This window comes from Pyxicephalus adspersus, chromosome 1 (genome assembly GCF_032062135.1).
Source record: "Pyxicephalus adspersus chromosome 1, UCB_Pads_2.0, whole genome shotgun sequence".
In the NCBI taxonomy this organism is placed as follows: Eukaryota; Metazoa; Chordata; class Amphibia; order Anura; family Pyxicephalidae; genus Pyxicephalus; species Pyxicephalus adspersus.
In genome coordinates, this window is record NC_092858.1 from 36675455 (window position 1) to 36702494 (window position 27040).

The following is a 27040-nucleotide window of genomic DNA, read 5'->3' on the forward strand; positions in this document are numbered from 1 at the left end:
TTTATCTCCTGAACTGTCAAAAAACTGCTTGTACCCCTCTCCCTGGAGTCTCCATAGCTGCAGCAATTAAGTGGGGCTCATGGGAGATTGACATCATCATAGAGAAATAAAAGCACAAAACTTGCTGACCAATCAGAGCAGAGGGAGTGGATGAGGTTGACAAAGGGGCTGCAGGAATGGGGGTGACAACGCAGATATGGTTGACAACACATATTAGGGTGGGATGTGGAGTCTGATCTGTGTCTTGTGGTGGATGTGTTACATCATTCCCACCATGTCAATTAAGATGGTCTAAAACCTAAACTTGGAAAAAGACCAGATGAACATATCTTCACTGCTGATTGATAGTGGCCTTTACCAATCATTCCACCCAGCAACTTTTACCGGGTACCTGAAAGATTTTTGTAAGGTGGTTCATTAGAGGGTTCAGGAGAAGTTACATGTGACGTCCTCTGTTATACTACATTAGCACTAATAACACGTCTCAAGCAGGCAAAATAGAACTGGTGGTTAGGGTACAGAGCCTGTCACAGATACAAGTCATTAATAGACTAGTAAAATATATACTAAGCAGCTGTATGTTTAAAGTTTAAAGTATATTTATCTCATTGCAATCCTATCATCTTCAAAGTAGGATTGCCGCATTATTTTAACAAAAGTTGCACATTTAAATAAATTGAAAGTTATTCTTAAAATTAAAATATAAAAATCCTTTATTTTACTGATTACTTATATATACTTTAATGATTTTGATAATAGCACTGTATCTAATCAATCTATCTAGATATCAGAATATTTAAAAGCTTTGTAAATAAAGAGGCAATCAGTTAGATCTCAGGGTTTTCCTGGATAACAGATGTTAATTTTATGTGATGAATGCATTGTGCAGTTTATATGATTTGGTCCTTGGTACACATAAATTACAGTTTAAGAAGTGACACGATATAGCAGTATAACTATAAATAAAACAAGCAGACACCATAGAGTGAAGCCACAAAACTTAACACGGTTTATTATAAACATCAATATACAAACAATGGCATGTGATTCCCTGCTGCTGTTTGTTTAGGCTCTAAAAGAACATATCACATTCACATATTTGCATCAACCATTACAATAGTCATGAGCTGTAAAGGAAAAACAAAATAAGTCATCTTTCTATAATTACAACTTTTATATAGATATTATCATATATATATTTATCTTTCATGTATAAAGTGCTTAACCTTCCAATCTATACAACAGATATTGTTTCTTCTTTTTTTTAGTCACAGTAAAACAAATATACATTGATATTACAACACCAAATCTATCTAGGCTTGTCACAGGCCATCAGTGTGGCAGCATTGCAAACACAGCATTGTACCAATTACAACCTGGATAGAAATAATTTTCTTCTCATTTCTTGATAAATAGACATTTATGGATATGGAAATATGTATCACTTAATGGTATTTAAATACATCTGATTTAAGCCAAAGTTCTCTTTGGTTTGTAAAATGAGAAATCTTTTTTCATAGCCCTTCAAAAAAAGAAAAAAATACATGTTGATCATGTGGAAAATCCAGAGCTGTCTTGTGTCTTTTTTATGTTATAAGCTCTAGGAGAGTAATAAGGCCTTCTAGTTCTCATGTTAGAACTCCATATTAATTATGACTCTATGTTGTGGAGATGGCACAATAGGTGAGTCTTAATAGTTTAGGAAAACTGGCAGGGCTGGCAATGCACAGTCCACAAAAAGGCTGATTGTTGTCAGCCCAGTACCTCAGGAGTGGGGTGCATTTCCGTCAGATCAACAAGTATTTTTCATGTACTTGCAGGGTCTCTGAGGGGATACAACATTTATTGTACAGATGTGCTGCACTGATATGCACTATAAGATGACTGGCAATTCCAAGTCAGCAATTTTTAAGTCTCATTAAAACAATGGGACTGTATATTTCAATCTACACATAAGCCTGTGCTCTGTATGGCAAGTGTGTTTCCAATATTTGTTAACAACTGATTTGCAATGGTTTAGATGTGTATAAACACCACTTCACAATGCCTTAGGTTCTTGTGCTCACACACAATAGGGAGGGCAACTGAGCTAGGATGAATCCTAATTCACTCCTGAGAGTCACGCCTAATTATAAAAGAGGATGAAGATATAACAGTCAGGAAACAAATTTAATGTGGCCCCTAAAGATTTACTCATCTCAGTCTGGCACATTGATTTACATGCCGGGAATATACTGTCTTACTGTTCCTGACAGTAGGTGTTTTCTTAGTTTCACAATAGTGTATTTGTACCTGTGGGTAAAATAAATAAATGCCGGTTAGTGATATTGGTCCCAAGATGTATACAGTCAATGTGAACACCAGTTGTGTGATTTTATTGTTTACCTTTTAAATGTTTTAAAAATAACATACCATGAATATATTTGTTCAAGTTACCTTTATTGGCATTTCTATTGATAATGGTTTAATGACAGCCGCATTTTGTGCCCTAGGTTTATACTCCAGATATCAAAAAGTACCTCAGTTTATATTAGGATTGATCTATATTCGAGTATGTATAGTATTTCAGAAAACACAAACCAGGCTACATAGAGCAGATATTATAACTATTTGTATCAGTGGCCATTGTGAATTCCAGGTGGATTAGCTAAGGATTCCCCTACAGAAGAATCCATTGTTCATTTTAACCCTAACAATTTAGGGAAAAATATATAAGCTATACAACTAGAAAAGCAGGAGTGTAAGTGAGATTTCATGTTGACCTATATGGACCAATGCCATAACTCAGATACATAGATGATAATTACTGCATGGCAATCAATCAATCCTGAATTGACAAAGTATGTGCAACACTAAAAGGTTGACCACTAACCATTATCTGTCAAAGCAAGACTGAACTAATAGACACCTTCCCTCTTGCCAGCCCTACCCTGATTCCAAGGCACTATCTGTAATCCTACAATAAAATCAGCTGTAACATGAACGTAGGTGACATAGCTTTGCGGTCATCAAAGAAAACGGTCATCAAAATTTCTGATGTGGAGGACACATTTAGGTTTTTTTATGTTAGTGTATGTTGCTTAGATACCAAGTACTTATCCTGATAAAGAATAATGTGTTCGTTTCTCAAAAATAGTCAAAGGGTAACCAGCGTATATAGCACAGGCAGCAATCCTTTGTAAAAAAAACAAACAATATAATGTATTGTATAAACTTATTTGGCACTAGTAATTTCATATACACGAGGTATGTTGTATATTTCAAATGTTTAAAGCATATTATGTCAAATCATCACTCTGCACTGCATATTATCTGACAAAATGGCTATCTCTACTATATAAAGAATCACTTAACTTATAGTAAAACAGATAATATTTGCATGAAATGAATGACCCTCTTCTGGAGGGGATGGAAAGTATAGGACGAACAATAGAGAACTAGTAATTTAGTTTGTGTGAATAATAAAACTTTAGTACAGTATGTTTTTTTTAGAATACTTTTCAGCATACAAGCATTAAACCTCTTACCCCAGGCTACAGAGAAAATTGAAGAAATAAAAAGAAATACAAGCAACTGCCTTAGACTATAATCCCCAATGTTATCCCCAAACGACAACTATCGATTAAAGTATTTTTTTTTAAAGGTAACATTAGGTTAGTTATACTCAACATTTTGCATTATTGTTTATGCATTTGGTGTAAGGCTGGGGGCTGAATTCACTCCAAACCAAAATTATTCATACAGGTCATTATATGTTTGGGGAGGGGAGAAATTTTCATCAGATAGGCAGCTAAATCTATAAAAATAACAGCCAAAGAAGAAATATACCACATCACATATTAGGGCCCATGTAATGGGTTTTTTTTGCAAAGGTGCTTTTCTCTCTGTACAAGTCAATGGAATCTCAAAATCAGTATAAAGCAGGTTAAAGCAATTGCATTTTGATAAGTCCTAACTAGGCAGAATTACATCAATGCTCAAGTATGCTTAGGCCCTCATTCTTGCAGTGATAGCCATTGATTATGAGAACCACAACTTATGGCGGACATAACCCATGACAGTCTTGGGTGGAAACAACTTGACTGTAAATAATTTGTGAAGAAGTGTCGCTGCTGTTGAAACAAAAAAACAAACAAAAAAAAAACAACTAAAGTAGCTTACAAAGACCAATTCAATGAGAGAATGTATGCTAAAGATATACATGTTATTTATATACATATATGATGGCATTTGGAAAGATTAACATCTTAGCACGTAAGTGCACAGTTATAGCAGCACAGAAGTATGTTTCATAAAGAATAGGACATTGCTTATAATAAGCTTCAGGTATTATTGAATTTTGATATACTGTATTAAGTAAGCTACATTTGAATAACATCTGTTTGTGTATGTGTTTGTATCTGCATTTTACAAAGCAAAAGCAATAACTAAAAACCCTACAAATATAAAATGGAAACTCTCAGAAGCTTGGAGACATTCATCGCAGTAGGGGTCATCACAAACTTTTGCAAACAGATGCTTTGCTGGGTCATACAGGTTATGACGATCAATACAGGTTCAATAACTAGTTTCCCTCCCTTTTCTGTGCAGTAGTCAGCTACCAGGAATACAATGCTGCCACACCTATAAGTCCTGTGGCTATTAACAATAAATACTGGACTAAAAAATGTCAAAACCTAAATGCGACCACCAGATTATTTAGGTCAGGTGAAACACTCGAAACATTTCAGTTTTCTCTTTATACCCCTATCTAAAGTTTTTTGTTTAGGTTCCCATACATATAAATTTTTAGGCTCAGATACTTAAATAATTGTGTCATTTATATGTATGGCCACGCTTGACATGCTGAGAGTACACTTAAGCAGGACATCTGTATCACATGAAGGGGGACAGGAGCACCCATGTAATAGGTTATTGCACAAAGAGAGATGGTTATCATAAATGGATCTTCTCTATATGTCATAAAATTCTAACTCTCCAAGGGGTCACTTGCACCCCATAAGTAGTATGGACATCACAGTCCGCACAATGACAGATCTCTATAAAAGAGACAATAAGGACTACATGCAGCATAATCAAATACAAATGGAGAAAACATAGTGCATTGCCACACAGAGGCAACTTGGGGTTTACAAAAACACACATTTTAAAGCCACTCTACAAATATAAAAGTTTCTGTTTATTTGTTATATCAGAATAAAGTCAATATCTCTGCTTATTTGTGAAAATCAAAAATTTTAGTTTGATTTGCCCTCTAAAAATATTGTAGAAAAATAGTTGTTTTTCCCTGGTCCTTACCTAGTTTAGTTTCAATCAAAGTAGACTTTTGTGTATATATAGAGACATCTTGTTATCCACTATGATATACACAAATGACAATTCCAAATGTAAGATAATTAAACTAAAATATTTAATGTGAATCACATAAGCCATTTCCATACAAATATAGAAATGGACTAAAACATTTTCCCCTAATCTGTAATGTGACTTCTTATTTAAAGAAGTCTGTTTAAAACAAATTATTTTGTTTCAGGTCAAGGGCAAAAGAAAGACTTCATGGGTAAACATAATGCTGGTTTCCTGTGAATAACTGCTAGGTGCTAGTAATCATGCTAGGTGCAGATACTATAACTTTGTGCATAGTTTATCAGAAGTAAATTACACTGTTCGGTAAAAATTTTTATAGGGTATTTAATCTTTAAAAATTAACAAAAGGCTATTTTATTTTTGCATAGAAAAATATATATTTTCCACACAAAATATTTTTTTTTAAATGACTGATTGACTAAAGCAGTAAACCTTGGCTCTTCATTAAGTACACAAAGAGCCAATCCCACTCTATATCAAGCACATTAACACTTTGGTTAAGCCGCTGTAGTAAACTGTATCTACATTCTGTTGTAAGTTAAAGTGTTTAAAGTCTTTCACTATTTGGCACATGACTGAGATTCACAACTCTGAGATTTAGTACACAATAGAAAAGAACCCATATGGGCAAAAATATAAAGTTTACGAAATTTGACATTGGCTGTCTAGAAGGCACACAACATGGCAAAGCATCTTCAAATCGGTACAACACATCAACAGCATGGCAAAGGAGGTTAACTCCTTATTTTGTAGCAGAATTAAAGAAAGCAATATTACCAACCACTTTAGCTTATCCAGGCGGGTCTTTTTAAATAGTATGCACTATATACAATGGTGAACTAATCATCTGCTGATTAAAAGGAACTCCCAGTTATTTCCCATAGAAGAAAACAGAATTAAGACCCATCTTGTCTTTGATACACAAAATCACTCACACTTCCATCAAATTGAAAGTCTCAAGTCAAATTCAAGATATTTCATTGCCAAAGACCTCCAGCACTAGTGGAGTGAGCATCGTACTATGCTCCGGTTTGAAGGTGATGAAGCGGTACTGCTTGGAATGCTCCTCATTTAGGCTGCGAAGGTCAGCTAGTTTCTGAATCATTTTAGGGTACAAAAGTCGGCTTCCTGGTGGTGGATGCTTGCAGAGGATGTAGGTTTGGAGGATAGAAGAGAGGCGATCTTGAATGGCTTCAACCAGCGCTTTATCTTGAACACCCGGACGGTCTACAAAAACATTTGTACACATTATTTCCACGTAAGCTCCTTCGAGGTTATAAATTAACCATTTTAATTTTTCAGGAAAGTGTTTGACTACAGTTTTATAAACCTGGCTTGCAGTTAAACCCCCAGTTGGACTATTTTTGGAGAACTGAACCTGCAAGCATACTTTTGTCTATTATCTCTGGTGGCCAAGAAAACTATTTTGCACACCTGGATTAGTCTATACCTACCCACGAATGCTTTAGTTAAAGGAAAATTTTGGTTTGTTTTCCAAATGGAGTGGGTGGAAGTTTCTTTGGAGAAGGAATCACATGGTATTTGATTCCTTAAGGTCTGGGAATCATATTGCACCGTCTTGTCAACTGATATTAAGAAAAGTATAATTTCTACATTTGATCAAATAGCATGGTATGCCTATCATCTATAAGATCAAAATCCTCTGGTTACAAACTGACGTTCCTCACACTTTCTTCTTATGTCCCTTTTTACACAAAACTATGCATAGGAACTTGATCAGGAATGTTTTAATTTTATATTACCTGTACTACTGTTATATTTCATTACTCTACGTATTTACCCATTTTTCCTTTAAAAATAAAATAATACATTTAAATAGGAAAAAAAAACAATATTCAACAAACTTCAACTGAGCAGCACAAATTTAACAAGTGATTGCAAACAGAGACCAACAGGACATGCTAGGCTCACAGAGATCATCATTAAATTAACTTAGATTTCCTTGCTGCTCTACCTGCTGCAGTCTTTGTTCTGAATTTGACCATAACATATCCTAATGCAAATATGCTAGATTTCTTCAAAATGCTGCTTACACTTTGGTGACAACAAGCCAAAAGGCAATCAGCAGCACAATGAGAAGTAGCCAGGTGCTTTTCCAATCATTTCTTTCTTGACTTTAAGGGTAAAACTGAAATATGATAAGCGTGGTTTGCTGATGTGATAAAAGCACTGCTACTGATAATGCTCTTCAACATGCTGTCACTGTATCACTGTTACAATAGCCTTTACACTGACCTGGTGAAAGAATACAGATGGCCATCAAGAGGACATGTTCTTCTTCATGTAGATTCAGCTTCTTCAGCCCCACCTGGAATTTTACCAGAGGTTCCAGGAGCTCCAAGTTATGACCAGCTGCAAATGTAAAAAACAAAAATTAAATGATACAGCTCCCTTTATGGTGTACTTTCCAGCATATTCAAGTGATCTTGTAGTAGGAAATCAATAACATTATCTGAATATTTTACTTTCAGGTAAACAATTAAAAACATTTGTGGATTTTTTTGAAAGGATGAAAGCATCTGTCCCCATGTTGTTTTTTAATTGTAAGTTTTACGTTTTTTTAGGTAATTATACATTTTTGCAACATGCCTACATTGATATGGCCCAAAATATAGCTTGTAAGGTCAAAGATAAAAGAAGGGTTTTTTTAAAGCTTGAATTGACCAGCAACATGTGGTACCCTCTGCTCACCAATGTTCATATCTATTTGTCAAAATAATTATGTAAAAATGGCCACCTTCCAAACACACCAAAAACCAAGAGGATACCATTGATTTTTGTGCTAAAATAAATATCATTTTTTTTAAATCAATAAATGTAGTTGGCATGGAACTACACTGCAAAATACAAGTGAAATGTCACGTGATATTTCATTTATGAGAATTGTGCAGAGTTGATGTCCTGGCACCTTTCAGCTAAGCGAAACCAAGTTTCATCACTGTGCCATGTTTCTCTACAAGTGAGAGAAACATCAGATCACATATTAGTCAGTAGGTGTCTAAAAAAAGGTAAAGCATGACTTAAAATAGTTTTTGTAGATGCAAAACAAACCTCACGAGATTTAAATAACTGCTTCAATATGTAAGCACTGCAATATATGACATTCTGGTTCTTGGGACTACAATGTTGTTTTCATTGAATGCCCTCATTATGTCAATTTTGCATTAGGTTTCTGCTATTTGGTCAATTTAATATCAAGTTAAACACCCAACTCAACTGCCTTGAATTTTAAAACAGAAGAACAAAATTATGGCTAAACAATGGAAGCACATTTTATTAAACTCAACAAAACAATCTTTAATGACACTCTAGCAGGCCACTGGGCACATGCAGTAAATGAATGAGCAAACAAATAGTTTTTCAATACATAATGTGCTTTTAGTACTAGGTGAATGTCCAACATATGTTTGCAGCACTTATCAGTAGACTGTCTATTCTACTTATGTTCTGGATGAACAATTGACTGCAAAGGAATAAATTACCTGGATAATAAGTGCCTGGTCAGCACCAATAAATAGACCAATACAGAGTCTACAAAAGCAGTCCTAGTAACAACAGCAACAATTAGTTATCCAAATTATCAGCAGCTTTACAGAGATTGTAAATTGCACCTGCCTTTTACACACCGTTGAGACACCAATAAAAATAACTGCGTCAAAGTAATGTATCGTACATAACCGCAAACTCATTGGAGCTCCTTGTTGTAAGATAGTACTTTGTTTGAACTGCCTAATGGTTTTGACAATTTATTTAAACCTAAATCCAAGAAGAAAAAAAGCAAAAAAAAAACAAAAACAAAAGACCACCAGCTCACAAAGAAGACTTTTTTTTACTGCCTCCACAAAAACATGTGGAAGCACAGGTACATTTCATACATTGCAAAAGTATTACAGAAAATGTAAGAAATAACAATCACTACCTTATTACCAACTTTTGAAAATTTTTTATTTTATATATATATATATATATATATATATATATTTTTTTTTAATAAAGTAAAATGCTTGCATTCTTCAAAAGACGCTATCAGAATCCCAAGAATCAGATGGAAAGATCTGATTATAAAAGTACAGTAAACCACAATGGACACTATCCTGTGTCGTGTGCAAAAAACCCCTGGACAGCATACACTATGGGAAGAATCAGACATATGGGATGGAAATTCCCAGACATTTGTTGTTGCATGTCAGAGATAATGCTGTTGTCAATGAATCTTTTTAGTGCATAAACATACTGCAATATTTTAAAAGGAGGTCCTTCAGTTACTAATGTAATGATCTATCTTTAGGGTGTTCCTTTAGTAATTACCTCCTCTCATTTCAAAGGTATTTGTAGTTTTACTACCAATGAAATGAAAGCATGAGTTGCTGGAGGCACAGTAAGTACATACCACTGTAAATATTTTGCAGAGCCTACTTCATATTCTTTCAAATGAGACATTAGGCAAAATAAGTTTTCAAAAGAGCAATGCAAGCTGACTTTCTTACAAAATGATTTTACCTTGTGTCACATCATCAACTTTGTACTTAAAGTCTTCACTGCCACAGGTCCACGACATGTCTTCCAGGGAGAATGACTGGTTAGATCGCAGCATTATAACTTCAATAACTGATGATTTTAACAAGGCAATCTGGTCCTCTGCAGTGAGGTCACTACATTACAAAACAAACAAATTACCTTTGGTGACAAACATAAGTAAAGTACTCTCAGACATTATTTCCTATTTGTCCTGCCAAATTTACATAAATCTAGGAAGGCCACCTACAGACCTTAACCCACATCTTTAACTGAATTTTAAGCTACTGTTTAAGCTACTGTTAAACGTTCAGTGAGTTCTAAATGGTTTAACATAGTATTCTTTAAAACATACCCGCAACATCTAAATATTATCAAGAAAATGTCCAACACAATAATTTACAAAACCATAAATATCACTATAATAATTTTTTTATCAGCAGTATGGTGTCACTTAACACTGCAGAGAAAAGTCTAACAAAAGGATTAACATGAAGTCAAATACTTCCTACCTCTCAGATCCGTGGGTTATGGGGGTTGAAGCAGTGTTCCCCAACCTTTTGGACATCACGGACCACTAAATTTACCGACTCTGGACCACGCATGTGCAGGGAGCTGTGTGTCACTCAAAGGGGAAGAAACTACCCCCAGAGTGATGTCATGATGCTATTTTCAAAATCATCTTTAGATTCTGACACAATAAACAGGTCTAAAAATATCTGCTCAGGCCAAAACAAATTACAACAGAATATGAGAAATGCCCCCATATTACCTAGTGTTTGCTAAATATTCAACCACTGATTTAATTATTTATGTGTTGTTCTTACCGGAAGCCAGGTATCATTTTGGCAAACCCAATGACTTTTTGTATGCTGTAGCTGACTAGATCTGCAAGGTGCGGGAGCATTTTCAGGTCATTGGGACCCCCTAGTGAACCATCACTGCTGCAGTCACCGAATAAGGAGCTTGAAAAAAAACTATACTCTGATGGTTCTGTAAAAGAATAAAACACATAAAATAAAAGCTAGAATTACCACAGCACATTATTTAGTCAGCACTGTTACAATTGACATTTGTAATTCAGAAAAGCTGAATATAGGTATTGTGTAAACAATCGCACATCAGGTTATGAAAAGACACTTATTATCATTGCACCGGCGGTAACGCACTGTGGAAAAGGGGAGAACAAAATAATGCAAACATATTGTTTATTAAAACAGTTATAAAAAAGGGCTTTCATTGAGAAGAACACACAGAATTTGCTGCCGTCATAGGTGAAATACTAGCGTCTCTACATACTTTGATTCCTGGTTCCTATGACTTTTCCAGTTTTAAAGAATCATAAACCTGCTATACAATATGTTATTATTTGTGTTCTTTGTATTCTCACTAGTTCTAATTATATGTATTCATAAATATATAAAATATTCTAAGCATTAAATGGCACTCCCTAGTATGCAGAGCGTATTCGGTTTTGTAGTTTTTTAGCTTTATTAATATGTAATTTGCAGGTAAAACACATGCAGGAGAATAGGTAATTTTATAGCAAATACAGTTTTAATATTGTAGTGTATTACAGACCCAAAGCAATTTTACATTTCACGCTTAAAGCATTAACATTTGCACCAACATTTTAATAACATGCATTGCATTAATTAAATAATTTAAACATTACAATTCATGCAGAGTAGAAATAGAGGATACATGCAAAGTCTCAGCACCCTAATACCATAGTTTATCTACTTGTAAAATCAGCTACTCCAACTTACTCATACACATTGAGGCTATACAAATGTATCAAAGCCAATAGAGAAACTTCAGGTCTCAAGTGAATAAAAACCACAGCAGAATGAGGGTTTTAGGTGGAATGACAGATTTTTTTTTTCTTTTTGTAACTATATGGTAGGGTTAAGCTCTTTGTTAAATCTTTGTACTGTTTATATTATTTTTCCACACTCAGCAACTTGATTCAATAATTTGATTCTGTCACTTCCTCTAAAAGAGACAAAATATTTGCTCTTGCAATACGAAAAATTGAATCCTTATCTCTTGGGCAGGCTATGAATTGAAAACTCCACAGTCTTCAACCATTAAAGCCTCCAGGCAAAATCAAAAATATTTGTAGCATCTGAAAAATTATTTTCAGCACTTGACAATTAGAGTGTCAAATTCCTGCATCCCTGCATGATGTGTTTCATTCCATCAGTCCTTACATCTGCCAGTGACACAAGGGATAGTGGGAGATAGCCCAGCACACGTCAGGAAATTCAGTTAGATGCTCCTGGTATTGGCATGTGCTAAACTATATTTTTTAAAAATATTCTACCTGAAAAGGGCAAAACAACTTTTCCTCTTAATTAATCACTATGCTGGCATAAGCTTACCCAATGGAGCAAAATATTCAGCTCCTAAAAATAGTAGTAAAAACAAAAAAAGAAGGAGATGGAAAAAACAAAGCGTCTTACTTCTCAAATCTAGGCAAAGAAACACTCTCTGACAGTGGGGGTTAAGCCATCACAGGGGCCGTCCTCCTAGTTGCCCATTAGGTTTATTTTGTGAGCCAAGCATCCTACTCCTGTAGATGGCAGCACAGCCGCTCATTTATGCTTGCTTTATTTCACAGATATGACTTTCAATGAGCAAAACAGAATTATTGAAACTTCATATACATGTTAAAATTTATTATAAATTTTAGTGTATTCAAATTATTGGTGCTATAGTTAAGTCTACTATCCCCAGCAGTTCTCTGAATACAAGTAAGCCTTAAAAATTAGAGAACAGAAGAACTATAACAGTGAATTGCAAACATACCCGGAACCACAAACAAAAAATACCACTATTCCTAATAGCACACAGACGGTTATCAGGTTCAACTGGGCAAAATGTCGACAAGCCAAAAAAATTCCATTTAACTGTGCATAAGTATTATTTTCATTGGCTGCATCAACTGAATAATCATTCAATATATGATAAGCATACAGTGGAAAATGTATAAAAACACAAAAACAGCTTTAGCCCAGTGTACTCATGAATTTCAATATAGCTGCTATGTGCTCACTGTTTATAAATAAACCAAAAAGCACATAAAAAGTCCTCTCAAACCTCTGTGACATCTCTCACTACAGAAAGTAAATGTGACCAAACCAAATGTAATCATTGGCAAGTACACTTGGGGTGGACAGCTTCATAAGGATTATAAGCAACATTTCCTGCACACAAAACAACAAGCAGTTTTGGTGTTTGTAATGCGCAAGGCTACATTTTTTGTGTTTAATTTACCTAAGCACATTCCAAGCTGGGATCTCCCTACGACCCACTTGCAACTACAACAAATTCAAATTTTATTTTGCATGCTAGAAATTAGGCAGAGAGAGGGAATGTCTGTACAGACATAGCTACTATCTAAATATGTTTAAGGAACTGGACACTTGATAGTAAGATGTCTAGGAAAAAGAAAAGGACATTACCAGTAAGTGGACACATTGTGAATTGCAGTTTTTTTAATGGCAGCAACCTTTTGGTTTTAAAGTGTAGCAAGATGGGAGATTCAACAAAAGTAGCTGAACAGTATTAGATATTTTAGTAAGGAAAACAGATTATATATATAATATATACATTTCAATAGTAAAATCCAGTTAGGGTGGCCCTGCTCTTTGGGAGCTTTTAGAGAGACAGAGTTTTAATTCAGCATATTACAAAATATTTAACATTAATTTACACATTTTTATCTGTACCTGGAGAAGAGTTAAAAGGATCTGAGTCAGAGGAATAACTCTGTGTTTGAACAGATGAGGATCTTGTAATTCTTCTTGTTGTATTTTCTCTGACCGGAGGCTGAACAGATAGAATAGAATAATGTAAACTTCTCCCAAAGAAAACAAAATTTTCTAAGTCTAATGAAAAGATTTATTAAAAAAAGTAAACTACACAGCAAAATTTGAAAATCAAGTTAAAAAAATAAATAAATATGGGACATAATATTTTGGTGGGACATAATATTTTTAGAAAAATACATTTTAAATATGGTTCCACAAAGTGTACTGTTACACATATTCTATTTTTCCTTTTTAAAGCAGACCTATTAGCACATTTTTATCATTATGTAAAATTTTTTTATTGTCAAAATGTGTTTATAATGTAAAAATGCCATGTCTTTGATAGCAAGTAGAATAATGAACTTGTTTTTCAATAATGATAATTACCCTGAATTGTGAGAAGTCTGAGTATGTTGTGTCAAAAGTCTTCTTATGAGCTTCCAAAAGTATGTTAATAACTTGTTGTTGTTCTTCTGATATTTTGGGTCTTTGAGACTCTCTCTGTGCTTCCTCTTCTTTCCGTTTCATTATCATCTCCCTTTTTCTTTGGACTTCTTCATCTGTGAGGATAACTGCATCCAACAGACCATTCAAGAATTAGCTTCTGAAACAACTAGTAATCAAATAACATACCCCTGCCTAATGAAGAAATCTGGTCCAAACACAAGCTTTTCTATGGAATACCTAGTCACTATAGTGCAATAGTAAAAATGGCATGGATACAAAACAGCTCCCACAGCCCTCCAAATGATTTACAACAGAACAGAAACAAATTACTCTATTTTTATTAAATACATACAGTATTTAGTTGTACACAACTGTATTGATGCACAGAATCAAAAAAACTAAAGAAGTAATTACATAGTAAGTCAGGTTGAAAAAAGACAAAAGTCCATCAAAGTTCAACCACTAGGGAAATAAACATATTCCAGATATAAAACCCTATGGACATAGTTAATCCAGAGGAATGCAAAAAAAAAAAAAAAAAAAAGAAAAACCCTGGTACAATTTGCTTCAGCAGGGGAAAAAAATTCCTTCCTGATCCTGTGAGGCAATCGGATGTTCCCTGGATCAACAGTCTCTGTTATCTTTACTTTAAATCCTTAATACCCAGTTATATTCTGTGCTTCTAGAAAAGCATCCAGCTTTTTCTTAAAGCAATCTATAGTAGTTGCTGAAACTACTTCCTGAGGGAGCCGATTCCACATTTTCACAGACCTTACAGTGAAGAATCCCTTCCTTATCCGGAGCTTAAACTTCATTTCCTCAGGACGCTAAGAGTGCCTTCTTGTCCTTTGTAACAATCCTAAAAAATCTGAATTACCTATTTAAGCAATTCCTTCTACCTTATACTACTGTTGATGGAGTGAAGAAAAAAAAACCGTAGGTGGGCAAAAGGATTGGCGATGTGATGTAAGGCTTATTTTCTCCTTTAAAAGTGAAAAGCAGAGAAGGAGAAAGAGAAGAAATAAAAGAAAAAAAGAAAGAGAAAGTACACTTCATCCCTTTTTGGTATTATGGGATGTGGGTATTTTTGCCCATGGCAGAAACTATCAATAAAATGATTGTGCAGTTTTTCATTTTAAGAGCTCTTTGCTTTAGGAAAATATGGACCACAAATGTACTTCAAAAAAACAAAAGCAGGGAAGATCCAGATGTTTTGCTCTCCCAGTCTTTAACTGTCTAGTATTCTACATTCAAAGAACCATTTCAGATGCCTCTAGTATTCTGGTTCTTTAGGGTTAGTGAAAACACAGCGTGCAGCCCCAGCATCTGGTATGAAAAAATTGCCTTGCAAAGAAACAAATGCCTCGGCAAACATATTTTTTTAGGTCATAGAGTTTTGCATAAACATAACCTTCAAAAAAAAAAAAAAAACATCTTTATACAAAGAATTGATTAAAACGCAATAAGGAAAAAAAAATAAAATAAAAATATAATGTAAATAAATAAATAAATCAAAAGTACGGATACCCCTCCATGTTTTTCCTCAAAAAAATTTGATTTTTCCATTAAAAGTGTTTAAAAGGATTAAAGGTAAACAGCATCTATTATTTTTTACTGCACTGTCTTTAGACAGTGTGGTGCTGTTTAAGGACTTAACATATTTGTTAGGGCGGAGCCCCCTGCCAGGTGATGCGGGATTACTTGGAACGCAGAGTCTAAGTGTTTCCCAGTTTTCACCAGAGCACCCCACAAGGGATGATGGGTCCGTGACCCTAATGGCTACCGGATCGTGGCCCCAGGCTCTCCCCACCAGGGGCGAGCAGGACAGAGGGCTTTGGTGTAGGGACAGCGCAGATCAGAGATTCAGATGTCAGCAGAAGGTATAGTCCAGGCGGACTGATGGACAGAGCAGCTGGCAGGCAAGGCAAGGTCAGGTAACAGCCTGAGGTCAGGACAGGCAGCAGACAAAGCAGCTAGATAACAGGCTGAGGTCAAATACAGAGAATCCAAATAAATGACTAGCTGGCAGAGAGGCACCCAGCAACTAGAGTTGGAATCAGGGAGGTATAAATACAACTAGCAGCCAATAGCAGGACAAGGTTGGAACCAGGAACTACTCTGCTCATTAGCTGCTGGCATTTCCTGAAATACCCTTCAGCTGAGCACAGCCTCAGAGAAAGTGCAGGGGATGCTCAAAAAAGGTATATCATTGCACAGCTAAAGGCAAGCGAAGAATGCTGCAGGTTGCTGGACAGATGATCTGCGGGCAGAGTGGTAACAATATTGTTGTAAATGATAAATGAAAATGGCAAAGACATAAGTATGTCAAAGTACAAAAAAAAAAAACATTTTCTCCAACAGGGATGGCCATTGTCTCCGCTATTATTTGCAATCTGTATTGAGCCACTAGCTCAGACAGTAAGACAGCAAGCATCCTGATATGTCTGGGATTCGAATCTTTTACTATTGCTTTATAGGTAGATGACATTTCAATCTCCCTCTCCAACTCCCACATGACTTTACTGTGCACTCATGCTTGGTACTGGCTGAATATAGTTTTTTTTTTTTTTTGTATAAAAAAAAATCTAATTCTGCAAATACAGAAGCATTACCAATAAAACTGCCACCAGAAACTCTCAGAAAGTGCAAGCTTATTTCCAGTACAACCTGAGAAGGATTAATATGAAATATTTGGGAATGTTCCTTTACCCCGATTTCATTAATCAAATTTCCCATTACGAGCAACCAATCTCCTATAACATCCTTCCTATACATTCCCTGAATTCCTGATAGCTTTACAACTAGGATGACCTCCCCTGGTATTCCAAAGGAGTCTTATTTTAGATATATTATTCAGAGCCATGACAAATCTGGGATCATGCTCCCAAGAGCTCTTGGTGTTCCATGTATAGTGAAAACATCCACAAATTAACAAAGCACACTGGATCACCCAGCTTCACTGGTGAAAGTGTATCTTCTTCAGCCTTGGAGAACAGTGTATAGATTTTTGGATACTGGTTTTGATCTACAAGAACTGTAAACATGTGCTCATATACACTTTGATCTATTACTAGGTTGTCTTATATAATTTATGTGTCATCACTAATTCTAGTGACAAGGGAGTAGTTATATTTTATAACACTGACCCAATATGAGTTGTATATAGCTATGAATATAATAATAATAATAATAATAACTGTTAAACTATGTAGGAAAGAAAAATTAAAAAAACATTTTTAACATTTTCTACTTTTTCTTTAATACATATGTACCTATTTAAATGTATGTGAGTCGACCTTAACATGCCTTAAAGTGTCTTTCAAAATGTGAAAATGAAAAACTGCCAATGCACCTTAACCATAACCTTGGGACAATTGCTAGTGCACTGCTTTGGGGGTTGTAATTTCATTTAGAATAAACAGCACTGCAACACGACAACACATTATGAGTGTTCCCAAACATTGCAGGTAATGTGCACATTACAACACAAATATATAGACCCACAAAAAAAATTCTGATTTTCAATATAGATTATAAAAATGAATTCATATCCTGTATTATGCGCTTTGAAAAAAAGATATATGCTATTACAACTGAAAAGAATAGAATTATTTAAATTAGTATAATTTGCTTTGAAATAAAAAAGGTACATAACTGGTTAAGAGTTATTTGTCTAAAACCAAATCATATATATAACCATATAAGTGGTTGCACATTTCTTTATAGTTTGACATTCTTATTTTACATTAATTTGACTTAAAGTGACTTTTATTTTGCCATTACATTTGTTCATTTCTCATAATAAAAGTATTTCAGCAAAGAACAAATTCCTATTGCATGTTATCTGACTTCAGTTGTGTGCAGAATTCCGGAAAAAGCAGTAAGACAGCTCCATTAGGAGAGAATGTGAAGTCTAAGGACCATTTCAGACTTGAGCTTGAAAGCAGTGTTGTACCACAGGCTCAACCACGTTCAACTAAAAGGGAGCAGTTGGGAACCATTCGGTGCATATGCTTGCAGTTGCAGTGGTGATGCAGTGTGGTTCCTGGAGGTGATGTGTCACTTCTGGTCATGCAATTGCTTTCCTCCTCTTGCGCAAGAACCACACTACAAATTAAATGCATATGTAAATGTGTTAACCTGCAGTGTGATTTTCTGCTCCTGGACACAAGGCAAAGTTTGTTATGCGCCTGGGAAAAGCTTACTATGCACTCTGTAACTGCAAATGTGAAAGGGATATTAAAACTCTATATTCATATTGTGTTCAGCAGTTTTAAAAATCTCTAACCAGTTTCATATTTAAAAGCAAAGTTTGCCTTATTAAGATGACATGACAAAGTATTTTTAGGTCAGACAGTTTGTCACTTTGTTTTCTCATTTTACTCTCCTAATGTTTTACTAAATGCATTAACCCAACTGGAGAAAGATTAGCATTGTAATTACATGCTTTTTGGCTTTCCATTATCTGTTAGAGGTCTTGATGAAATTTAGAAAGATATGAGCAAAGCCATGTAATTTCCTCAACAAGTCTTCAACTATTGATTTTTTTAGAAGTGGCTTGAGGCAACAGGCTTTAAAAATTAGCTCATACTTGGCTAATCAATTGGAAAACTTTAGCTTTTAATTAAAGTCAAAAACAAGAAAGAGATGGAAAGAAACATATGGAGAAAAAAAAAAGTTTGGACATCTCCAAAAGTAGATTTCTGTATGTTACTCAGATACGATATGATGCTTTACAGGAAGTTCTGTTCATGAAATTGTGCTGTACTAAAGGGGTTTATCTACATCAAAAGCAGGGAGTACTCAGCCACACTCTGCTATCTTAATTTCTGAAAAATGGAACAAAATCCTGGCAAAAGAAACACCTAGCTTGTGACAGTAATCTACTTCCAATTTAAGCAAAACTACAGGTTTCAAAACTACAAAAAAAAAAAAAAAAAACTGTATACAGCCCCATTTATATGTTTATCTTATCCATTATTCTCCCCAGAGCCTTTTTTTTTCCTTACCAGACATTCCCACCCGGCCTGTCATTAGTGGTGACTGGTCTTCTGAATGGATGAAAGTGGGGCATGAGCAGCCCTGCCACCATCACAAGTGGTTAGCATTGATGAGGGTGGGACACTGGCAATCCTGCTCCCATAGCATGCATGGCCAGGCATGCACAGTAAGAGTGGCACTTTTTTTTGGTTTTTTTTGGTTTTCAAGAAGATTCGTTACCCAATCTTGCACCAAAGTAGTGACATAGGTATAGGAATATAGTTTTGGTTAAAGAAAAAAGATAAGCTTGACATACAGGGTTACCCTACTGGAGGTCTACAGGTACCTTACAATTATTGTTACTGACAGCACCAAAGAGTAGCTCTGTATTTCCATAATAAAAATGTGGTCCCTACACTTACGTGGCCCCTTACATTTAACTAGCCTTTACCAATTATTAAATCTCAATCTTTTTATTATAGTTTTTGCTAAAAATCTGAATACCGTAAATACTTCCCTCAATCTTTTAATGCTGTCTGCGACGATGGTGAAGAACTCCTACCACACTTCTTGTCCCTGTGGCATTCTTTAAGCAGGAATACACAATCATAACAACCTGGCTGAGGTTCTTACTATTATCCCTTATTTTTACCCTAGAAAGAATTCCCATCTTGTTGGAGTAGAAATTCCATAGGGTTCACAGACTGTACTACAACCTGACAATGGCCCTTCCCCTATGTAAAGACGTTTTTGGATTGAGTAGGGGCTCGTTCACCACTTACAGGCAACTGCTGGGCTTTAACCATTCAACTACCACTTTAAAGATGGACAAAAATCTAAAAGCAGTGTCTATAGATAAGCAGGCAGAGGACAAATGACTAGTCAACTTGACTGCTACACACACCACGACACAGTGCCTTAGGAACCCTGGCACTATTGCTCAACACCGAAAAACTATGTGGGATTAAATGTGCCTATAATTTCCCATAAGGAATTCTTTTTAGGGAGCATTCCCTGCTGATTACAAAATGTAACGCTTTCCACAAGTCCCCTGAAGAAGCCTGTAGGCGAAATGCGTCCACATATGAGACATTATACCTACGCACTTTTCGCAGTTTATTGTTTAGAGATTCCTCTGTATCGACACAAGGTCTTGTCTTCTATGAAGTTTTTAATGGGAGTGACAAGTTGTTTCCCCTATGTTACATAAGAAATATGTGAACTATTTGACTATTAATTTAATAATTTTGCCATAAAAAAAACACTAGCTTTCTCCTCTACTTTGTTTTTTCATGTCTGTATACACTGGGTTTTTTTTTTTAGATATAGTCACCAGTTTTGACTGTGGTCTTTTACTGCTGATCTTTTCCTGACTCTAAACTCATAAACTAACCTTATTTACCATAATAAAAGTAACATATTTATCTTATCAGCCACAAAGAGTGTACAAATTTGTTCCAAATGCTTACAGTGTCAGGACACCAGTTACAAAACGAAATGTTTGGGTACACAGGCATATATATATGTAAAAGTATATAAATAAAAAGGAATCATCATATTTTGGGAACACACATACTAGATCACAAAGAAAACTAATGTTCTCACAATGGAGTGGTTGCTGTTACTGCTATGTTGATGCACATGGAATGTGTACCACAACTGTAGCACTGTGATGTTCTGCTATAAGAATATACTTTAAAGCTAGGGTGGGAAAGCAGTTTTAAGGTTGGTTGAAAAATTACATGTTTAACAGATGCTATGGAAATAAAATTTAAAAGCAACTAGCCAGTTTTTTTTCCACAATATAAACAGAATCCATAATGGCTGATATGAATTTCAAACTAGATGACCCCCTCAAACTGAACTGCTTGACACATTCAGCACATTTAGTAAACCATTACCCTGTAATTAAATTATCATAAATATAACCCTATAATTATTATTCTTCTGGAAAGGTTTCTCTCAAAAACTATTTAACTGGGGTGACCAAGGGCAACACACATTACGGCACACCCTTAAGAATTTATCATGCCTTACAGTTGGGCGCGCACACTGAAATAGGACAAATAAGACAAAGTTGAAATAGCTGTCAATATTAAATATATCATTATTTAATGTTTGCAGGTGTCAGTTGGAGAAAGAAGCTACTGATGTACAGGAGTAGAGTTTTTGTTTGCCAATTTAGACCTAATAAAATGTGGTATCTTTAGGAGAAGGTGTGGCTATACATGTGTTCTATATGTTATACGTGTTTTAACTTTAGATGGAAACAGTACTTACTATTTTGGTTTAAATACTATTTTATGGCAAGCAAATAATTTATCTGTAGGCTTGTTGTTATTTCTAATGACTGTGTCCCAAATGTGGCAGGTAATTGTTTGTACTGGAAAATCACTACTTTCTTATCAACTAATATGCCTTTTAAACAGAAATTGCAATGGGTTAGGGTAAAATTTATATCTAACCATTTATATTATTTTTCAAATGTATGCATAAGCAGTATATGTATGTACATATATAAATATACAAATATATACACACTGTGCTGCAGTGTTTGCATACTTTAGGCTGTCTATAACGATTAAGGACTGCCAACACAAGGGAGCATAGTAACAGCACAGCCACAGACCACAAATGCTTGGGCTTCTTATCCGCGGATTCCATACATAGATTTTTTTTTTTTGCAAAATCAGTGGCTTTAGCATTAGAAAAAAGATCAGGGAAACATAATTCCATGTTCTTAGATATACAGAAAAACATAGGAAAATAATGTTCTGGAGAGTAATAGACTTGATCTACATATTTGGTGCAGTATATTTTCTGCTCAGAAAGACAAAGTGATTTTGGTCATACACGGGGAAATTTTCTAGGAATTTTAGACACGTAACTTTTTAACTAAAAAATAATTAAGACCAAGTGTGTGTTTTATACAGCCAACACATATTATGTATACTGCCTGTTGGTACACACCTGTTGGCTTTAAAATGTATTTTGTTGTAGGTTAATAGGTGACCACAGGAGATTTTTTAATCACCACAGTACTTTATACCAATAATGGATCTGGCATAAAGTAACATTCCATGTCATTTTTTCTATCTATTCGTATTATTATTCGTAATATTATTAGTCCTCTCCTCCTGTGTCACTGCCTGTCATTTGCAATCCCTATTGGATGCACAGCGCTGCATTTTATGTTGGCACTATATAATTTAATAATAATGTTTAAAAATATTAATTAGCCAGTATTTATATAAAGCCAATATATTTTGCAGTGATTTACAAAGTCCTTTGTCAATTCATATCATTGTCATGCCCACATACGTGCAGATAAGGCTAACAGGGACCTAAATTGTGATTGGGCCAAATATCAACAGACTTGGACATCCACTGTGTTAAACCTTACAGCTATGGGCTGTAATAACACATGCTGCCATACTGAAAGTACGCACAAATCCAAGACCTTTCCTACCCATAGATTGATATTCCAAGGTTGTGAAAACCAAATAATATGTTGATTAATGACTGAGAAAATGGAATACAGTTTCCTCTGCATATATAATGACTGTAAGTGTGCATGGTCACTTTATTGACCAACACACCAAATAAATCTAATTTTACCAATGTAAAGCAAAAACCAAAAGCAATTACCAAAGCAAAATTTCTATTGGGCAGACGCCAGGGTGATAACAGTTATGTTTGTAGTACTGAAAGAGATATGACAACTCTCACATTAGAAATGTTACGCCTTTTCACTTTCACAATTAAGGTCCCTTTTCACCAGTGCAGTCCAGGTAGGATATCAGAACATTTACCTGTTAGTATTGTTATTTTTGTTCCAATCACTAGTGCCTCTCCAGATCTGAATTTCCAATCTTTTAGTGTCCTCCAATCAGGAGCAAGTGACAAGGATTCACCCCTTGTCACTTGCAAAACACCCCTTTGCTTCCCTTGTTGAGGAATGCCATCTTTTTTTACATTTAAGTGGAAAACCCCTCTCTCAGTCTAGAGAAAAATAGGTCTGATCCTCCTGTTCTTTATGGGGGCATAAGCCTTTCCCTTTAAACTGCCCCTAAATATTAAAAACTTTACTTTCAGTGTCTTACAAATGCATGCATTCATAGAAGTAGGAACAATGCTTTTGTCATCCATCTCTGTAATTCACTCTGAAGACATCTGCAGCCAATAAGGCCAAAGAGAGAGGGGCAAGCAATACTGCTGTGTACACATTATGACACAGCAAGGAATGAAACATTTATATCAATTCTCATTTTACTTTCATTGGTTTCTTTTGTTTGTTTTTTTTTTACCCAAGAGTCAGGGTAAGGGTTTGGGAACGTCTGCCTTATAGTAGCTATAATATAAATAGTAAGGTAATGCTATCTTTAGAGTAGCCAGTGTTATGGGATAAAAATATGTGCTAAAAAATCCAACCACAAGATGAGGTTGTTTTTGACTAACTGTAAAGAAAAGTGTAGTCAGATTCTGTATGCATTATCCAACAGTGATGTTTGTATTGAAAATCAGCTGAACAAGATTATTCATTATATTATATTATACTAATATATTATAATTAATATACTAATAATTATTTTTAGATGGTAAAACATTAAATATTTGATTATTACAGCTATTCGTTTACATTTCCTAATCTAGTCCAGTTTCTAGATTGGAGAACATTAAAAATTCAAATGCTATGTTAAAAGTTATTTTAGAAGAATTTTAATATAACCACCTTAAATCCTATTACACTAAAGCATAAACCAACATAACTATTTCAGAATTTGTGTTTACTTACATTCCTTCATCATGCCAATATCAATACAGCGCTTCAGCCGACAGGACTGACAGTGTCGTCTATTGTCTTTGGTTATGCGACAATCCGCATTAAAGGGGCATGTAAAAACTGCCTTCCTCTTCATGCTTCTCCTAAAAGAAAATGTGGATATGAAATTTTTTTATTACTTTATAAAATTTTATTAGACGTATCTATTTTTGTTGCCTTGTCCAGCTATGCATTTTTTTAAAAAAACTTCTTCTTTTAATTAATATGAAGTACCGTAATTCTTATTAAAGCGTAACTAAACCAAAAAATACAAAAACAAACACTTGCCACAGATATGCCTATCAGTCTGGAGGTTTAGTTTGGGTTAGGTTTGCTTAGTTTTGGTCCCACGTCGTCCTGGTATCCGTCTTTAGCCTGGCACGCAGTCAGGCACATCCCTCTTCTTCCTGAGCTCGTTACCTGAGCTCGCACTGCACAGGTGCAAGATCAGGTGATGTAAATGGGAAAAAAATATTGTCGTTCTCACTGCGCATGTGTGAGATCAGCAATTTTTTCTTCTACGCATGCCCCAGATCAGGGCATGAGGAGAAGAAGTAGCCAAGAGCCTCCCAGGAATGCTTGACGAAGATATCCCGGCGGCCGCTGACATCTCCTTCTTTCTTCTTCCAGGTTCTTCATCCGGCGTCACCCGATCTCACACTGTGCGGGCGCAAGATCGGTGACGTAGATTGGGGAGAAAATTGCTGATCTGCGCATGCATTGATGAAATATTGATGAAAGGGCTTCTGGAGAAGGAGCAGCCAAGAGCCTCTCGGGATGCATTACATAGGTATCCCGGGAGGCTCTACGCCATTAATTCTTGATCGCCAAGGTTTCCAAGTTTAACCAAAAAAAAAAAATGTAATGTTTAAGGGAACATGGTATGTAACTTACAATAAAGTACTTTGAACAGAAAAAAAAAGCCACATGATGTGGACTGGCAACAGCCAGCCCGGGACTAGAAGCAGACTTGAGCAGAACAGAGTTGTTGAAAGTTCAGTTGCTGTTAATTTTACAGATCATGTGCTATAATGACAAGTATGAGCCTCACTGTTGTTTTTGCATGCATTTTTATTGAATGTTGGGAAAAAAACCCTTACCTGAAATCAAACCCTAAGAGAAAAAAAAAATGCATGTAAAAATGAATGTTGTATTGAACACTATTGAAATACACACAAATACGCCAACACAAATATTGCTCAAATGATGTTAAAAAAAGTGCAACATTTTAGTTCTGCCTTTTTAAATAATCTATAAACGGTGGAATATATCACACTTTCCCTTTTTAAAAAAAAAGCATAAAGAATTTCAGGTCATGTCAGTGGACAGTGTAATGTATACATGTCACAGATTCCCTGCAGATATTCATTGCTGGTATGTGTGGCATCAATCAGTAAGTACATGTTGTTGTTCTGCTCTTCCACACAGTCCAAGTATAGTGTAAAAATTACAGCTTATTTTATCTTTTACAGCCCACAGAGCTACTTTTACCACACAAAAAGTTTGTCAGAGGAACTGAAAAAATACAAACAATCTTCTGGTCAAAAATAATAATATATAGCAATATTAAAAAACAGGAAGCTGGCATCCATAGACAAACAGAAATGTGGCAAGCAGCAATCTATTTCTGGGAAATGGAGATAAAGGAAGATGTCTGTGAAGAAAAATGAGCTCAGACAAACATGAGGACAAGGACCGGTTATACAAATTGCTGTGAATGTGCCACATGAATGTCTAAAAATGTTTCAGCTCTGGAAATGTTGTTATTGAAAATAACCACCACTGTTCTTGGAAGGGCAAGCAATGTGAAGGAAAATATTGGTTATTTAAGGCAAATGCTATTGCTTTTTCCACTCTGGCACTGCGTTACTATTTTTGTGGAACCACAAGATTATAAATAAGTACTGTGTAAATTGTATGTTAGTTTCTGCACTTAGATCTACATTATTGAAAGAGAAGCCCAAGAAACCTTTACAGACAAAATCCCATCTAATCTAAAACACAACATTAAACAATGCAGATTAAACACTTTTCCATGGCTTGCTTTATGTAAAATTACACTATTGGAATAATGTAAACAGAAATCTGTAATAAAAAAAGAGACCACTGCATTAAAGCATATTTAAACCCAAGAACAAAAATATTATACATTAGAATTTAGCAGTCTTTAGATAAGGTGGATGTCATCGGCACTGTGAACAAAAGTTACTCACTTGATAGAGTGTCTTAAATGACTGAAAGTGTCTTTTAAAGCCTAAAAAATAAAAACTTTAAATAAAGGTATTTCACAAGAATGGTAATTAATTATAAAACCAAATACAACTGCTTATAATCATACTTATGAATGAAATTTGTTAGGTTCTTGGCTAAGTGAGCAATCACATGCTTAGTTTGTGAGGGAAGTAGCGAGTCATGAATGTATGACTTAAATTGTTTCTTAGAAATAGTTGTTATTCAAGCTACCTTTACCATCAAACATGCCAGTATAATACAATGTTCAGCTATCAAACTACAAAAATAAAAAAACTACAAAACTACAGTGCTCTAGAAAATATGTGATAGGATCATTTAAAATATTTACACACTCTATAGTAGTTTTTTTATTAAACTGTATTTATAACTACAGAAGGACTTTACTTTGGCTAGGGAAATCGGACAGGGTCATATTCAAATTATCTAAGCACACAATATTTTATTAATTCAATAAAAATGCACAGTGTTTGCATGGGTTTTCCTCCCACACTCAGCCCCCCCCCCCCAAAAAAAAACATGCAGTTAGTCATGTCCCAACCAGTTTTGCAGCTTTGGGCTACTGCCTAATCAAAAGACATGTAAGATTAAAAAACCTTCACTGCAACACTTTTATATCAGTAATGTCTGGAGGGGTAAGGACGGGTAGCCTAGCAAGTTGGTAGAAAGCTGAGGAGATCCTAGCAGCTAGAATATCCAATATTGCCATAAACAAATTGTAGTGGTAATAAAAATGTTTGAAAGTAAAACATTAGATTAATAATAATTGGTATTATGAATATACAGTATTTAGATAGCGCCAACATATTACACTGCACTTTAC

General features: G+C 35.1%; 1 protein-coding gene across 2 annotated transcripts in view; it reads right to left on the reverse strand.

Moving 5' to 3' along the window:
• Positions 1 to 986: 986 nt before the first annotated feature.
• Positions 987 to 27040, reverse strand: part of VDR (vitamin D receptor) — an 87899-nt gene continuing 61845 nt past the window's right edge. Inside the window, exons 3-10 of one of the 2 annotated variants that reach the window (XM_072406632.1) lie at positions 23941 to 24071; positions 14106 to 14290; positions 13638 to 13737; positions 10731 to 10896; positions 9889 to 10040; positions 7624 to 7740; positions 6303 to 6594; positions 987 to 2292 (exon numbers count right to left, since the gene is read on the reverse strand). In XM_072406632.1, coding sequence (XP_072262733.1) covers positions 6335 to 6594; positions 7624 to 7740; positions 9889 to 10040; positions 10731 to 10896; positions 13638 to 13737; positions 14106 to 14290; positions 23941 to 24071 — 1111 coding nt within the window. In that variant the 3' untranslated portion in view covers positions 987 to 2292; positions 6303 to 6334. Of the gene's footprint in view, positions 6595 to 7623; positions 7741 to 9888; positions 10041 to 10730; positions 10897 to 13637; positions 13738 to 14105; positions 14291 to 23940; positions 24072 to 27040 lie in introns of both variants that reach the window. The other variant, XM_072406631.1, reaches the window with a different exon arrangement.